This window comes from Pagrus pagrus (genome assembly GCF_965226575.1).
Source record: "Pagrus pagrus genome assembly, chromosome: 12".
Lineage (NCBI taxonomy): Eukaryota > Metazoa > Chordata > Actinopteri > Spariformes > Sparidae > Pagrus > Pagrus pagrus.
Window position 1 is genome coordinate 5,390,049 of NC_140196.1, and position 17,564 is coordinate 5,407,612.

The 17,564-nt window shown below is 42.3% G+C and overlaps 1 protein-coding gene across 1 annotated transcript in view; it reads left to right on the forward strand.

The window, feature by feature from the left end:
- The window catches only part of LOC311267244 (contactin-associated protein-like 4), a 92,354-nt gene extending 88,680 nt beyond the window's left edge, over positions 1-3,674 (forward strand). The window contains exon 24 of the mRNA XM_084370198.1: positions 385-3,674. Coding sequence (XP_084226324.1) covers positions 385-581 — 197 coding nt within the window. The 3' untranslated portion in view covers positions 582-3,674. The remainder of the gene's footprint in view (positions 1-384) is intronic.
- Positions 3,675-17,564: the final 13,890 nt, after the last annotated feature.

Below are 17,564 nucleotides of genomic sequence, written 5' to 3' on the forward strand. Positions count from 1 at the left end.
TAAACCAGCGCAGGAAAGACTTGCTGATGGGAAAACTTTTTTTTTTTTTTGCTGTTATCTTAAAAAGCACAGTCTTTTTTTAATGTAATGTAGTATTAAATTGATTTCAGATGTATTTTGGCATTCCAATTAAAATGAAACCTGCCCTCATATTTCCCAAATGTGCTCAGCAGAGCAGAAAAGCCTGATGGATTCAAGATTTAAGATGGTGTGTAATGCACTTGAAAGCTAGATTAGCGAGACTGGCAGTATAATGTGGAAAAAGCATTTTTTTGTTCAGATTTGGGAGTCGCTCCTTTGGCAGATTCACGTATATTGAAACTTGAAGGACAATTATCCGATATAACAGCCTCTCACATCTTTAAATTCCTCACTTCCCTGCAGGTCTCATAGCAGTGGTGATCTTTGTGATCGTGACTGGCCTGGCGATAACTGCCAGATTCCTCTACCGGAGAAAGGAGACGTACCGAAACCAGGAAGTGAAGGGAGTCAATCAGGACGACAGCCCGGATTTCCCTTTCAACAACCAGGCCGACCCCCAGAACGCCTCCAGTGAAAACCCAAAGGAGTATTTCATTTAACCGGAGGTCCTGATGAACTGGTGGGTTTTTGGAGAGGAGGGTGTCCTGGCGTCCTGTCAGGCCTCAGGACTTTACTCTGCACTCAGAGCCACTCAGAGACTTCCCCGGCTGAAGTGGGTCCACGGCATGTGGAGGCAAACAAGAACAATTCACGCAGTGTTGTCTTTCTGTTGCTTTACTATACATTGTGAATATACTGATACGAACAGGCAACAGTGTTTGGACTGTATGAGATGTTGATATCCTTGTTACGACTGTAAATATTCAAAAATGTTTAATTAATGTCTTTGTAACAATCTCTGGCTAACGTCACTTTGTCATATTGAAACGTTGGAAGTAATGGAGTATTTTTAAAAAGGTGGATCAGTGGGGAAGAAGTGAAGCTATGCCCTCTTGTGGTCGGTTTCTCTTGGAGAGAGATGGGTGCTTATATGCAGAGACAGCAGGATGTTGTTTTATATCTCAGTCAGCAGACGTTTGGTTGTGATGATTTCATTTCTCCCACCTTGCTCAAAGTCACCCTCCAACCCTCCAGGGATATTTTAGGACGTCTTCAACATCTAAAAACCGTCACACCTTCAACACCTCTCATTGAAGGTTTAAGCTTTCACTTTGTAACATTTCGTGTGGGGAAATAACGTCAGTAAAGATATGAACTTGAGAGTTTGATTTCATCGTATATCCAAATTATCAGTTTAGCTGTGGGTTTACCTATCACCACCTCTAAAGTTGATTCGGCAGACTCATTAGCAAGCACTTGCTGATCTACACATCAAGTGGTAACAGAGCGATATTAGCTATGTTTCTATAAAATGTCAAGCAAGATGAAAATATGAATCTGGTGCATTTCCTCGGCTACGTAAAGCGGGATGACGCGGTGTCAGCTACGTGGCTACGTCAGGTGTGGATGTGGAAGTAAACAGAGGCTAGAGGTAAACAAACCAGGAGACAAAATGGAGGGAGGTCTTCAGGAATTACTTTTCGGTAAGGCGAGTTGTAATTGTTCATGCATGTCAGCTAGCATCGGCCACGTTGCATGCTGCCCGGAGACGACGAAGAAATGCAATGATTATAATGCACGCAGCAGACAGCGGAAACAGCTGATCAGTCGTGATCAGAGTTGGATGTTCGCTACGTCAGAGCAAATCTGTTTCCATCAAACATTTTGCGCATTGACTCTGATTCACAAAATACAAAAACCTCAAGAGGTTTTTTGCAATATTCTTCAAAATGCTTTACGGAAACACGGCTATTGTCAAGGAGTGTCTAGAAACACCACTCCAAATGAATGATAGTCAGAAATAGTCTGTTTTCAGCGCAGCCAAACTGACTCAGTTTGTATGTAAGCATGGGAGCAGCAATCTAAATCCAGGATGGGAATGAAAATGAAAATGAAAATGAAAATGACCTTAAAGACAGCAATTATAGAATGTACAACTAAATATGGCATCAAAAATGAGCCTTTTTGGTTATACAGAGCAGTAAACTTTATATACACAATTATTAATTTACAGCCAGGGTTCAAGAGGAGGCGACGGAGCGAACGTCAGCAAGAAAGCTGTGGATCAGTTAATTAACCTTTACCCGGCACACATCAGCACTGCAGCACACACACATCTGAGGCTGCAGACGTTTATCAAAAAGTATATCAAAGTTGACTCTCTTGAGAAACGTAGCCTCGGAGATGCTTTTTGAAAATTTCCAATCAGTCGAGCAGTTTCTCCCACTGAAACTCCACCAGAGTGTGACGTCTTCTCTTCCCACCGTTCAAACAACTTTGATCGAGTGACACTAGTTGTGAAGGATTGTGTGAATGTTTGTTGCAGTGAAGGTTTGTGATATCTGAGCCATAATTAGCGTTGGGAAAAGACACAGGCGCTCAGTTTCTTCTTTCCGTCTTTGATTTCTAAATATGGTGACATTGTCAGGAAACCCGGTCTGATCCTCGAACTTTGATCGCTTCCATCACACGTATGGTTCTCCGTAAAAGCCTCCACGTCTCGTTCGCTGTGCTTATTTCTTTCTACCCCCACTTAAAAAGTTTTCTCCTTCCCCGCTGAACGCCGCCTGCTGGGAGCGTCGTCCCCCAGCTCTCTAAATGTCTCTGAACAGTAAAGCTTTTAACGCTGACAGCATCACGCACGCTATATAACACTGTGGCTGTCTGTCACCTCGCCCACTGCACGCAGAGACAGTCAATGTGTTTTTGAAATGCTAATCTGCTTCGGTCTGACGGCTGGATTATAACTCGTTGAAAAGCAGAGAGATGATCACAATGAGACGGGAAGATAATCCGAGAGGAAGTGTCAAGCAGGCGAGGATGTAACGAAAAAAAAAAAGCCATTCACATATTAACACTTAAAGCAAATCCCTCCGTGTGTAAAGAGCACTGCTGATAGAGGGAACAACAGCAGCTGTTTATCAAACACAAACCACCGTCTCTCTGCAAGACCCCCGAAACACAGATGGGATTTTAATGACTAAAGTTGTTAAAACTACAAAGAGTGTCTTTAAACTTAATTTCTTTGTGTATTTTTTTTATTTTGCCACCCCAAAACAAGGGAACTCCTGATGGCAGGCATAGTTTTCTGCCGAGTCTCTGTCACTGCTGTTAGCAAGTACCTGCCAGTACTGTGCATCTAATGGCATCCTCCAAAAAGGGGTACAAGTCGCAATCTCCTGATTGGGAAGTCCAATAAATAACCCATTCAGCCACAACACCTTAGTCTAGATGTGGACTTGAACGCTGGTCCTGGAACAACATAACTCACTTTGTGCCTGGTCAGCTACAGTGATGGTCCCGAAACACAAACAGATCAGATACACCTTCACAGCATACAGACATTTGGCATTACATTTTAGCAGTCAGGTTTTGCTGGTGGTGGTTTGGTTTATTGTCTGGCGAGGTTTGTAGTGAAGCTGATGGTTCTCAGTGTAACTATAATAATGTAATGGTTCCTAGTATCGGTGATATAACAGTGACGTCAGTGAGTTTGAGTGACATGCCATTGAAAAAAAAAACAAAACTTTTAACCATATTGTGTTTGGTTACAGATAAAATCCTGTTTGATGAAAATAAAATGTTTTTCCAGAGACGTGAGTATGATTTTCATTCCCACTCGAATTATCAGCTCGCACTTATCTCCTTAATGTCGCTCGCTGTCGGTGGAGCGTGGGCACGTGACATTTCTGATGGCTGTTAACATGCGTCTCTCTGCAGAACAGATGAGGGGAAATATGTAAAGCTGTGAAGCATCCAGGAGCAGAGGACATCAAAGCGATTCTCTGAAGAGTCACTTAGCCTCTCTGCCTGTTTAAACACTCAGACGCCCGAGGTTACAAGATGATTCGCTGCCTCACTTCAGTGATCTCTGCTCGATTCATTTAAGTCTCCTCATATTGGCTGCGAGCAGAGACAACATGTGAAGCTGATAACTGACTCTTCATATCACGGATGATATTGAACGTGTCAAGTACGATGAGGATCAACGACTTTACTGCAAACTAGAATTTAGCTGGATATATTGTGTCGGGATGATAAATATCAACTGGGTCTGTCTCTTTCAACCAATCAGCTTCGGGGTTGCTGAGTTGGAAAGCCTGAAGAAGGCTGATCAAATGTGTCTGTAAAGCAACAGCCACAATGCATCTCCACCATCCGGGGCATATCGGCAGGAGGTTTGATCATGATCTGGTGACTCGTGTTTACATGTTGTAAATCTGCATCTTTAATATGATGAAGGCAACTAGGTTAATTATGCATGTATTGTTGTTCAGCAACTACAAAACACTTCTTACAGGACGAGTTATCAGCATGAATTCAGTTGCAATCAACTGTATATTTCAAATCAATTTACAGACATCGTTTTTTAAAACTGAATTAAAGTCGCTTTTTTTAATGGGTTATGTTTTTTAACTATGGTATGATAAAGCTCAAAGAGAGATTGTGGTTGTGTTTTATTATAAAAAAGTCAATTATCAATGGTGGGCTCAAACCTATGACACTTCACATAAAAATGTCCAAAAAATGCCTCGACATTTTGGATGATTTAAGTACACAGCTCAACGAATTATGACAAATGCTTCAAGAAAAAAAGTTAAAATCCAAACAAATCCACAGATTTACTCAAGGCGACGATGCCTTTCATTCTGTCACCGCTTTATAATGTTGCAAAACACACTTTTTAATCCCAGAAGTTAAAAATTAAGTTCTGCTTGCATCGGTTCAGCTCCAGATCAAAGCAGAATCCGATGCCACTCTGGGTGTTTATTCCTCCAGGAGGTCCGGCTCTGTACCCGACTCTCCTCTACAGCCTGTGAGCAGTATCCATTGTAACCATTTAGTGATCTGAGTCATGGTTTAAGATGAAGAAAACTTTTTACAAGCACCTTTCAGGCCGAGTTGTGAGAAAGCGTTTGATACTCTTTAATCCTGTAAAAAGAAAAAGTCAACGTCGGCCCCGAGTGATTTAACTCACTCCATGAGTTCATTTCTTCTTCAAGAGCGGTCCCAACTTCTATCGCCCAATACTGCCGTTAACAGCTGCGTTGATTGCTTCGTGGTAATGAAGCAGAGTAAGTTTCTCTCTATTCCTTTTATATGCATCTTCCTCCATCTCATCCTGATCTGCCGCTGTTCTGCTCTCCACATGATGCAGATGTTGTGTAACAGGAGGAAGTCGATCCTCGGGACTCCTGCTGACTCGCTGCTGTTCATACGCAGGTTTCATTTATGAGGCTTAAAATATGAAATGAAAGTAATTTAAAGATTAAGATCTGGTGGGAGAAGAAAAAATCATTTGAATTATAACAAATACAAAAGAATAAAACTACATTTACCACAGGTGCTGTAATCATTCTGATGAATAACCTGCTGTATCAAAACATTTCCACTTTAAAAGTAATTTAAAGGTTAAGATCTGCTTGTTAGATTGTGTTTGAAGGAAAATTAACAGAATTTATGATTAATTCTGAACACTGGCGTGCAGCTGAAGCTTTTGTTGGAATATGACTATAATATATGTATTAAAAAACATACAAAATTGTCTTTAAAAGGGTGTTTTTCTCTAATTCAGCGTTGTCATAACGTGTGTATTGTACACTACACTCAGTGTCAGTCTGACTGGATCTCTTTCACACATCCAGAAGGTTGTGGTGACATTTACCAAAGCTCAGACTCCTTCGGTGCGGCTGCTCTTTGTGTAGAGATTCACACCACATGTACAAACTTGCTCTTTCTCATGACATACACTGATAAGATGAATCTGACTAAAAGCCATTTCCTCGTATTGATTTTTTCTTATCAAATCCAAAAGCTGCCACAAAGGAGAAGATGTAAACAGAGGCAGGCTGGTTAGGGAAGGATTTTTTAGGCTTTGAGATGATTGATAAGTGGATCAGGTGATATGGTCTGAAAGTCAATATCTGGAAAGTTCAACATATAATTTGTAAAAGTCGATAGCAGCGAGCTGGTGTAATAAAACTTTTTTCAAAGAGGTTTCTGTGTGGATATCCTCTGCTCGGAGTTGAGAAGAGTCGAGCTGAGGGAGGCCAGTCGACGCCGCTGAAACTTTCTCCCCCGTCAAAGGGGCTTTAGAGAAAAGGTCTTTGAGTTTTGATTTTGGGAGACGCGTCTCTGTGGTCCCCCATGTTAAAGTAACACAAAGTAATGCAAGGGTACGCCAACTTAAATCTACATCCATCCCTGCTACTTACAAGATTACACAAAGCCAAGACTTTTGTGAGATGGTGGTATCCCATTGGAAGGACTTATTGCTGTGGTTGGGAATAATGGTCCACTTATTAGCTTCTCCAGAGCCTCCTCAGAGGAAACTCCATCCACAGATGAAAGCTGAGATACAGCTGAAAGCGCCGTGAAAATGTAACATACAAGGTAATGTTTTAAAGTTTTTATTCACGTCATGTTTAGTCACATCCTCACTCCGACTCTCTCCCAGACGTTATAGCAACAGGCGATTAGATGAAACCACAGATACCTTGAGTTGAATTACTATTTTTTTCTGGGTTTGACCATTGTTGTAATCGTTTGGGATAAAGTGTATGTATACCAAAAGGTCTAGTTGCTTCTTATTGCAGAAATGTTACACATCATCTTTAAAATTCTGTCAAAAGTTCAGTTTCTCCCTGAAACCTCAACCTGCTCGTTTCAGATTTCACTTATTTTATGGTTGTCGATGAAGATGCAGAGTCGCTCGTGGGGTGAAGGAGGATCTCTCATAACGCGGCGGTGGAGTAAGTAGAGTGGAGTTTCCCTCCGCTTCGACTTGAAGCCCCCGACACTGTCACGACGCTCTGCTGGAGGGAAGAGATCTCTGCTGGTAATTATCCAGCCCACCCACAGTTTGCTATCTGAGCAGCTGTGGAGACGTTTCTCGCTGTGAAGTTTGAATTCAAACAGATGAGTAATTAGACGGCGGAGTTTGTCCCGCTAATTATCAGCCCACCTACAGAAAGAGAGCAGTCGGTCCACGATCACTCCTCCTCACTCCTCATTTCTCTTATCTGACAAAATGATCCAACAAACACTTCATTTCATTCATGTGTGGGCTTATTAATTCAGAACATCTGTTAGATTCTGTACCCGCCTCGACCCAACGGCTCATTAAAATCTATTAACACTGAAGAATGTGATGCCTGTGACCCTGAAAATATTAGTTAAGTGCTAACTCCAGAGTGCACACAAGCATCTTTTGAAGTACCTGCATTGTATTTGAGGTCAGATGAATGATGAATAATCCGAAAAAGCATCCGTTGTCTCTTAACTTAGACGTCGCAAATAAAGCAAATACGTGTCATGGTGCTCCATGGCATAAAAAATAAGGGGGTTGGATAAAGTTTCGAGGGAACATGGGACTGTTTTCAGTTTGAAAATAAATTGTGTAAGGAAATGCAGGAAGGCCAGAGTCTCCAAAACAGATACTTGTCGTAACTATAATTAGTCTACAGGTTTTACTTTTACTTTTAGTAGAAACTACAGCTGCCCTTGCAATGGGTTGGGTTGGTCTTACACTCAGGAGACCAGGGTGTGAAACCATTACGCTGGTGAATGTCTGAGAAAGTGGTTATTTAAAGACGAAAGACGAAAGAGATGGTGGTGGACTTCAGGAGGAACAAGCCCCCGCCCTCTCCAGCCTGCACTGGCGACTGTCACAGCCCTCACAAAAAGTAGTCCCCCTCAGTAGAGGGACGACGTAAGCGTCTCAGTCAGAGAAGGATTTGTACAATGAATGAAGTAGTCTAACACTTAGTACACATCAATACTGTATATCATTACTCAAGGTTTCGTGACAATGTGTGCTAGATTCTGGGTTTAATTCCCAGCTTGGGTCAGTGTGGACTCCTCAACCACATCCAACACAAGTCAACACACTGCCATCCAAAGTACACACAACAGTTACCTGTTGTGCAGTTAGGGAAGGACATTGGTTTTTTGTCACTCAAAGGTGTACAGAGTACTGCATCGGTAGGGAGAGTCACAGGCTGTTGTAACGTCAATTTGGTGTGCCACGCTGAAAGACTTATTCCTCTCCCCTGTGATCGATAGGGGGAAATATCCACTGTAACTTCTGTTACAGCGTTTGAGTATGAGCTTCAAGGCGTAGACAACAAAACCATTCAGCAACTGAGTACAGACTTGGACTGGCCCCACAAAAGGATAAATTAGCTTTTTCATCAATGGTTCAGGTTATCTGGGCACCCTCACAAACCAGCTCTTCTGTTCCTGACATCATTTCAAAAGTCATCTCTTTTTCTCAGACATCAAAAAGCTCTGAAATCAATTTGCCAGTTGTCACTAGGCAATGTCCAAGCTCTATGTGGTAAACTTAAAGTCACCGTGTGAAGCTGAACACAACGAGCTAATGTCTGAAACGTGAAGGTAGATGTTTCTACAGTTTCTTTCCATCCTGTTTGTTCTCAGCGAAACATTTCACTCCTTCATGGCTGATTGCTGTCAGTCATGTCTGAGGTAAGAACACAGAAGAAGACAAAGTACAAACTGATGTTTTGTATGTCTGCAAAGAATATTTATCAGATCGCTCTGTAGTCTCACAGTTTCGGTTTAAGAGCACCTTGACTCTCCCAACCTTTCATTCTTAATAGGAGATAACAGTGGTCTAATCTCTAATGGAAAAAATAGCAGCCCCTGGAGAAACAGAGCTAATCTGTGACAGAACTAACAGCAGCAGAGGACAACTTTTTAAACATGGCTGCCTGCAGACGACGTGTACCTTTAAAGGATTATCCTCGCACTCGTCGTCTTCTCCCCCCTGAAACATTTTCAGATTCTCCTCCCTGTCTGCCTCCACACACAGGAGTCAGTGCTCATCCCGATACATATCAGTTATCACGGCCGAGCCACCTCACAGCCTCGCTATCCAATAATAAATTGATTTTCTAAAAAAAGTTTCAGCTTCACCTCTGGGTGCTCTTATCGTGCAGGTGGAGGGTTGTGAGGGAGAGGGTTCAGCCGGTCGACACGGATGAATCCAGACAACCTCGACTATTAATTAAGATCTTTTGTCTCCAAAAAACCCTTCCAGCTTTAAAACCCTCTGACGAGCACGTAAAGACTTTAATCTGACAGAGAGTTAAGACATAGATCATTTGGAGTTAATGCGCTGTTGATTAAATCTTAAGTTTCATGTACAGAAGGCTCCATAAATAAAGTGAAGACACCTCATGTTTGCTGATGTTCAGTGTAGAAACATTTGAAGGACTCTTCTTTGTTTCAGCTTCCTTCTGCTCTGCTCTAGCTCTTGTTATGGATCAGTTGGACTGGTCTTCAAAACTCAAACCAGTGCACCCAAACCGTGATCGTTGCAGCATAGCTACCGGCAACAGGCGTACAAGATCTTCGCTGTACGTTCACAGTTTGTTAGGTTGAGTAAAACATGGTGGTTTGGGTTAAATAACTACATTACTTATGCAACTTCGGTTATGAACATACCTTGGTGCTGGGGCCTCACCACATGGTCCTAACAATAATGCAGCCTCCAGCCTGCAAAGTTTTCCTCGGCCATGTCGCCTCCACTATAATGCAGAGAACAGCCACCATCAGCCCGCTGCTCTGTGAAAGATGTTATATTAAATACACTCGCTCCTTGTGCTACTTCACCTGACTTCCTCCTTTGCCACCATAATAAATACGGTTGCTAGATTAAGTGTTGTATTAAGTCGCTTTCACAGGCGACATGAGTTGTTTTCCTGAGGACTGGCTGTGCAATATACTTGATGGTTTCACAGCACTCTCTCCTGCGTGTCCTCTGAGTTACTTCTTTCTTACAGTCCTCTTATCTCCAAGTCTTACCATTAGAGATGTCCATTGAACATTCTGAGTTTGTCTGCTCAGCCCCTCTGGCACCAAAAGTCAGATTATTGTCCAAACTTTTCAACTCAAAGTTTGGAGTGCAGCCTTTTCCTGAGGGTTACGTTTCCCCTTTTCATAGATTTCCTGTACAGTGCTGAAGCGAATGCATAACAGCTGCCAAGTTCATTTCACTGATGAAACAGTGTGACCTATATCCTGTGTATATTTTAGTTTAACAGTCTATCATTGTTGGTTTTTGTATTTCCATGGCATTTGAGCCAACACGTGACCCTGTGCTGACACTTCCTGCTGGCAGGCACATTAGTGAGAACAATCTGAGTTTAAAGACTTCTGTTTTCAATTATACACTTTAAGCTCTCATTTCTCTTGAGATCCTCCGCGAGGCAGTTCGCCCTCATCAGTATCTCGAGGCATTCGCTTGCTTAAGTGTCTCATTTTACCCCGCCGCTCCTCTCCCATTACACACACCTACATCCTGACATTTACACTGGAGTCCTATTTTGTTGTTACCTTGCACACAGAGGCAATAAAGCTATTTTCAGCTCAGCAGGCTCCGTCTTCCCATCGTCTCTGCAATTTACCCTTTTTTTTCAAGCTTGTTTCTTCCCCTATTGGCGGCTTTTTCCTCTCTCCTCAGCTTTTAATCCGCAGTTATTGTGCATGATCATTTTCTAAAGACTGAAAGTGAACAATATACCATGCCTGTTTAGTTGAGATAAAACGCAGGGAGGAGGCTCTGCACTGTGACTTGAGATTTGAGCACATGCTTTGCCTAGTGCGAGTGGTGCAGCATTGAATTGATGGATCAACAGCTTTACGGAAACATCCGTCCTGTGTTGTTGCAATTTGGTGGCAGGGTGACCAGGACGAAAGACCACCGCCTCCAAGAAGACGGAAGCAAGGTGGTTTTCTGGGGCCAAGTCAGCAAGGACCGCTTATTGAGCTAATGGCAGCTAACTCCATTTAGCAGCAGTTAGCGCTTACTTTAGCAACAAAGCTAAAAACAACATAAATCACTTCGGTACGCCAAATGGCCTCCTTAGTCATTCTGAGGCCACGTACAGCCCTGGTCAGGAGGTGTTCACTGAGAAGCAGCTGGTTTGCACATCTGTTAGCAGTTACTTTGGCAACAAGTTAAGCTATTCTCCATAAAACATGACCCACTTTCACCCAAATCAGTGAATGAAGTTGTGTTTTTGTACAAGTTTTAAAGTTGTGTTCGTCTCTTCCTCTGGCGACGTTCTTTTTATACTTCCAAAGCAGTTTCATTAAAGAAAGAAAGTATTTATCAGACGAAAAATTAACATACGCTCCCGAGTGCAGGATGAGTCAATGTTTTTAAGTTACAAACTCTAAAATAGCATTAAAAATACCTTAAAAACAGGGTTTTGGCATTGTTGGGCCTGATACCGGAGAGAGATGTAGCAAGACGTCAATTTTCACTTTATGGGAACTTTAAATTTGAAACGGAAAAAAGGTGTAAGCATGTTTCTAGCAACAAACTTTATATCAGAGCTGACACCTCTTTTGTTCTTGGTCAATCCTGTTGCAACATTTTACAATTAGTGTCAGAGTTTGAACAGAAAAAGTTTGGCAAAGTTTCATTTTGCACATTTTGAGAAAAAGTTGCTGTAAAAGTTGTCAAGTCATGTTTTTTTTAGGGGAAAATTACATTTTTTCCACAAATTGACACTTAGCACCTGCAATCTGTCCCAATTTGGTAACCCCTGGAGAAATATTTACAGCTAATGCAAGGCAGATTTTGGCGCTCAGGGAATCATTAGAGCCGACCGGGGTGTGCAGTCTGAGTGGACACAGCAGCCTCTGAGAAATATCACAACATATCTCACAATTTATTCCCCCAGTTTGGAGGAAAGAGAAATGTCTCCAGGTAATGAATTAAACATGGCAGCAGGTAAAAATATATTAGTGCTTACAGGGGGAAACATGAATAATGTATTTGCAAATGGATCTATTTAAACCGAGATAGGTTTTCTCTGCTCGTTTGTGTGTTCACACAGAGCAGCACAGCTGAGGTGGAGTTGACAGCGACACTTTAAATTTTTCCCAGCGGGCAGATTTGGCCCCGTTGAAATGAAGGTTTGAGAAAAAAGCGTTCCCATCTCTGCAGGATTCATATAGAACGTGTAAGGAAACCGTTGAACCGAGCGCACGTCGTGTGGGTGGAAGGGTGTGTTTCAAACCGAACGCGATGACAGCATTAGTCACGTTTGTCAGTCGCTGAATCTAATTGACGTCAATCTTTCAACAAAAAGAACTGGCGTGTCGAACGCATTAGAACGACAAACACAATGAGCATCAGCGGCGGCAGGAAACAGCCGCGGGGGTTGTGAAAGTGATGGATGCAGTTCAATTTCAGCATCAGGTAGATTTGGTCGTCTCAACGTGAGGCTTTGGAGAGCATTTTAGATTATGTCTAACAAACTGCACGGACACAAACCTCAACATTTGTTAAGGAAATGACCGGATTACACAAAACAACTTGTATACCTTTACTTTATCTGCTATTTGGATGCTTTGAACTTGGCACACATTATTCCTGATCACTCTCTGTCACGGCACCATCATCATTATACTGATTTTTGGGTTGAATGTGATATATTTGAACAGTAATGAAGCAGCAGACAACTATTCACAAGTAAAGGTACAGTGGAGTAAAGACATCCTGAACAGAGAGCGACGTCAGACTCCTTCTGTTTGTGTTGCATTAATGAGCTGCTCTGTTCTTTGTTTCAGTGGCCGTGATGGCCATCCGCTTATGTTGCTGAATGTGAGCTGTGCATGTTGGCGTACTTTTATAAAAAGGAAGCCATCACATATATAATTCAAAGAGTCAGGGGTACAGACCTCTGTAAAACTCACTGTCAGGTTAGATGCAATGCTTCATCAAGTAGTACAACATACTTTATGTCAAATCCTGAGGCAGTGGTTGCTATGAATGATTAGCTGCTGTATTTCTGACACCTGAGTTTTTTTGAGTTTCACACTCTGCCCAGCACAAGATGGGTTCATGTCTGCCATGGTAACTAAAAATTACTATATATATATATATATATATATATATATATTTGCATGTGTCTGGTGCTTCCTTGGAGATGTGTTCAGTGTTTCTTTATCCTTATTCCTCAGGGGGGGAACAAGAGTTGTAGTAAGATCTTACACAGCTACATGGTGCCACCCTGTATGTTGGAGAGTATTGTATAACTGACTTGGAAACACGCTTGCAGTGTGTAGATTTTACAGATTTGCCTCGACAGCTGTTGCAGTCTGAAGTAATGAACAACGGCAGCCATCATTTCATAAACGTGTTGAAGGGAGCCAGTGTTTCAGCTGCTCTGACCTTTTTCTGGGCAAACAGAAAGCAGCTGACACAAATTAGCAGACAGCAGGAGAGGCACCTGACACACTTCCTGTTTCTTCCATGTGTTCCTGATCAGCTGCTCCGTTGCAGCAGTTTCTTTTAAGATTTTGGTGCCCGGCCGTCCACACACACTATTAAGACACTTTGCATTGAAGGTGGAATAGCACGAATTGAATTTTCTATTTCATCAGATAAAACAAACGGATCACCGAGCTGCAGGTGTGTCACAGGTGCACTGGCCCTCTCAGACACCATTATTAAACATGGCTTGTATATGACCGGTTTGTGAAGAGTGGTTGCAAAACATTTATATTCTGCAGACGTGTTTCTTCACCACTCGCATTTATATAGCACCATTTCACAACAGTTTCTCTCATGACGGTTTCCAATCTGAGCAGGTGCAGAATACGCTTCAGTTTACCGAGACCCAACATTTCTCCCGATGAGCAAGCACTTAGCAACAGTGGTGAGGAAAACAGCTTTTTCAGGTCAGTGTCAACGTAGGCTGTGTTTTCTCCTCTAATCTGAGGACGGTGTGTGCGTCAAGCTTCCTCATTGTTCTGGCACATTACACGAGGGCAACAGCACCAGACTCCCACTTGTTGCAATAAACGGTTTAAAGCTTGATGTAACTTTCTGTACAACATGTACTGACGGAGAAGCCCACAACAACAGCACGTCAACATGTGCTTCTTTGGTCAGATAATCAAATGAAGCACCTAAACTCCAACTGACTTGTGAAGTTTTGGAGATCTGAACAAACTGGACGACAACACTTAAACTTGATCCTTTAGCATAAACTTCAACCCACATTCAGTCACAGTCAAAGCCCAGATCACTGTAAAAGAGGTGATGGTTAAAAACCACTTTATATACTGCTGTGTCAGGCTCATTTAAAGCATCCTATTGGATGATGCATCCTTCAGTAATTAGGCTAGTATCTGTGTCACCTGCTTATTTTACTTTCTTTCATTTTACTTTTACATTTGTTTGCTCTGTAGAGGCTTTTTTTTGCATTGTAAGTTTATATTGTTAAAATGCATTGAGAACAGAACCAAATGAACCGTTCTGCTGGTATGTGGAGGTGGAGTGTAACTAAGTATGTCAGTAATCTCTCGTCCTTGAGTTTCAGATCAATTTTCTGAGATGATTCATTGAGTCCCTATAAGAGAAATTGAGTCAGTCACCTTGGATGTCTTCTCCTTTTCAAAACTTAACTTTGTAATAAAATGTAAATGCATCACTTTTGGTGTTGCGCCCATTTATCATGAGTGGAAGTTAAAGATGGAGGACCTTTTTTATGTGAATATAAAAGGTTTATTTCTCTAACAATTCGTGTCTCCTCTGCTGAGATGATCCATCCACCTGACGGGTGTGGCTGATTAAACAACCTGATTATTGCACAGGTGCGCTTTGGCCTTGTCACAATGAGGAGCCATTTTGGTGCCACACGGATATTTTTGAGAAAGAGAGGGGTTTTTTTAAAGTGTCTCCATCGAGACGAGCACTTTAGCACTATTTCAGAAATTATCTCTGTCCATGCTTACACACCTAAAAACTCATCACATGCAATGTATGTACACTGGATTGTATACTGCTGCGTATATACATACTGGTTGCAGAAAAGCTTAATGAGGCCTACTTGCTGCTACCTCCACACTGATGCACAAAATAACAAACGAAATCAACACTTTGAGGAATGAAGGATTCAAAATGACGGTCTGAAAAGGATATTTTCAATCCTGTTTTCTGAATCCTGAGATAAAATAGTAAATAAAGTTCCTTCATGTTTCATCACATCACTTTCCGTCTCGTTCTGCAGTCGGGAGCACCTCATCCAGACTGATTTAACTTTATTTCCTACCACTTCATTTCAATCCTTGTATAAAAACTGATTTTCAGCTCCTGTTTGTGCCGCTCTTTGCTCTCAGCTACACAATCACCTGTTCAGTGTGTTGTTTGCACCTCTTGGGATTCACCTGGGAAGAAAAACAACAATCTGGATTTGCTGTGGGGTTTTTTGTCTTCATTCACGGTTCAACTGAACACACGCCCAAACAATAAAGCAGCTTGTAACAACCCCAGAAAATCAAACCCCTCTGTGTCTCCCTGTTCAACGGGCCTGCTGCGGTTTGACTGTTTTCAGCTGCAGTCTCAGGAGTTTTGATAAGCGTCGGCACGGCTCAGTGCTCCTCAGGGCTTTCACTGCTCTGGTAGTTTGATGGGAACAGAAAAATGACTGCAAGATCAGAAATATTGGGTTTCTAGACTGTTCTGTGTACGAGAACCATGGGGGATTTTAACTTTTTCTCAAAGGAAAACTCTGTTCAGGATGAAGAAACGCTGCAGATTTTTACTGGATGGTAAAGGAACTATTTCTCTTACGCTGACATTGCAGGAACTTGGCCTTTCTTTTTCTAAACTCTTTTGTGTGTAATGTTTAGGCGTCCCCTTGCTTGCCAAAAGAAACTTGTCTTTTTAATGACAAGGACATGCATATACACCAAACTCACAGTATTTTCATTCGTGGCTCCATTTCTTCCTCCACTGATCCATAAAAACTAGCTAACCCACCGGAGCAGATGACGGAGATCTGGACGTACTTTACCTTCCATCTTTACTTTACCATCACATTCTGACAGCGAGGCACTTTCTCTGCCACGATGAAAGTGTCTTGTATTTACCACCTCGTTGGTATCTCCATCACACACGGTTAATTAGCAGGAATAAATGCACACATTGGCTGAAGGAACGCACCTGCAGTCGTAATGAGATCTGATCGTTATTAATTTCAACGTCATTTGGTTGTTAATTCACATTCGCTGCAGACGGATGACTTAACTCTGACTCTGACTGTGTAGGTGGGAAACATTGTTGATACGCTACAGAGTCGGACAGAAAGCATACATAATTTAACATTTGGTTTTAGGTCAAGTGTGGATGCTTAAATTTGAGAAGAAAAGTGGAAATATCACAGGTTTTCTCGCCTGGTGTAGATGGCACCACTTCAGCATTATAAGCATGAAACCGCTGGATATGAAGGAGATGTCCGGACATTTCCTACCCATGTTTGTGGCAACAACCGTCTCCCAGTGTATACATTTTTTTCTAAAGCCACAGAGGAGTCCTAGTCTTTCACACGCTATATAAACCTCCTGGTAGATCTTTACAGACCTCTTTAAATCCTCCTGAGTGTTTGTCCACAACGTCGTCGGCTCATTTTTCCATCTGAACCAGACGGCCGGGTGAAAGGCAATCGCTCTGCGGCCCGGCGGTCTGTGTTTTCAGGTGAGAAGGTTTCATTATGTTGATTTCCCAGGAGCCTCGCTTCTCCTCCGTACGGCCCTTTTTTATTGGGTCATTTGTGCTCACTTTCTCAGATCTTCACATTACTCTGCAGCCCAACACCAAAACAAATGAATCAACAAATGATTCTTCAGCTCCGTTCAGAGCCCATAATACCCAGCATGTTTCTGTTTTAATGCCAGACCTCCGATGATATCATTTTTTACCTTTATATTCCTCGCAGCTGTGAAACCACCAGCAGCCATTAATCATCAAGTGTTTGTTTCTCATGCAGCCTGCAGACGTCATGGCCGCCTCTTCCCAGGCGGCCGCTAACTCGCAGCTTGTTACCGTGTCAACTCGGTGACCACCCACAACTGTCTGCGTGTCTCAGTTTGGCCCCAGAGGCTTGTGGGTAACTGTTCATCCAGTGTCTGTGTAAACAGAGGTGTCATTATCCATTGCTGATGTTTCAGCCTTGCTGGCTCAGACCCCTTATCCGCTCCCACTCAGTCTTAATTAGCTGTTCACAAACAGACGAGACTATTACTGCTGTTAATTATTCCTGCATTCGAAATGGTTATCAAAAAGTTCTTTTGGTCCTGGAGCGAGAAGGTGATTAAAGTGAAGATGTGTGAATCTGTGTTGGCTTGTGAAATTTGTGAACCCACTGATACGGCTCGATATGCAGAAAGTTTTACCTCCCCCTCTCGTCGTGCCACCGTGCAGCGAGTGGTCTCGTGGTTTGAATCATAACTGCAGCTGGAGTTGTTTGCATGCTTGTTTAATGGAAAAATAACCCACATCAAGGGCTGTAGCGAGGGGCTGATCACTGGAAATAACCTGAAAGCAGAAAAAAGCGTGACACACGGGTCCATATGCATTTTTCTTTCATCTGATGGCGTTTCAGCCCTCAGGCTTTCATCAAGATCTTGTGTTTAAGACAAGCAGCATCAGCAAGAGAAAC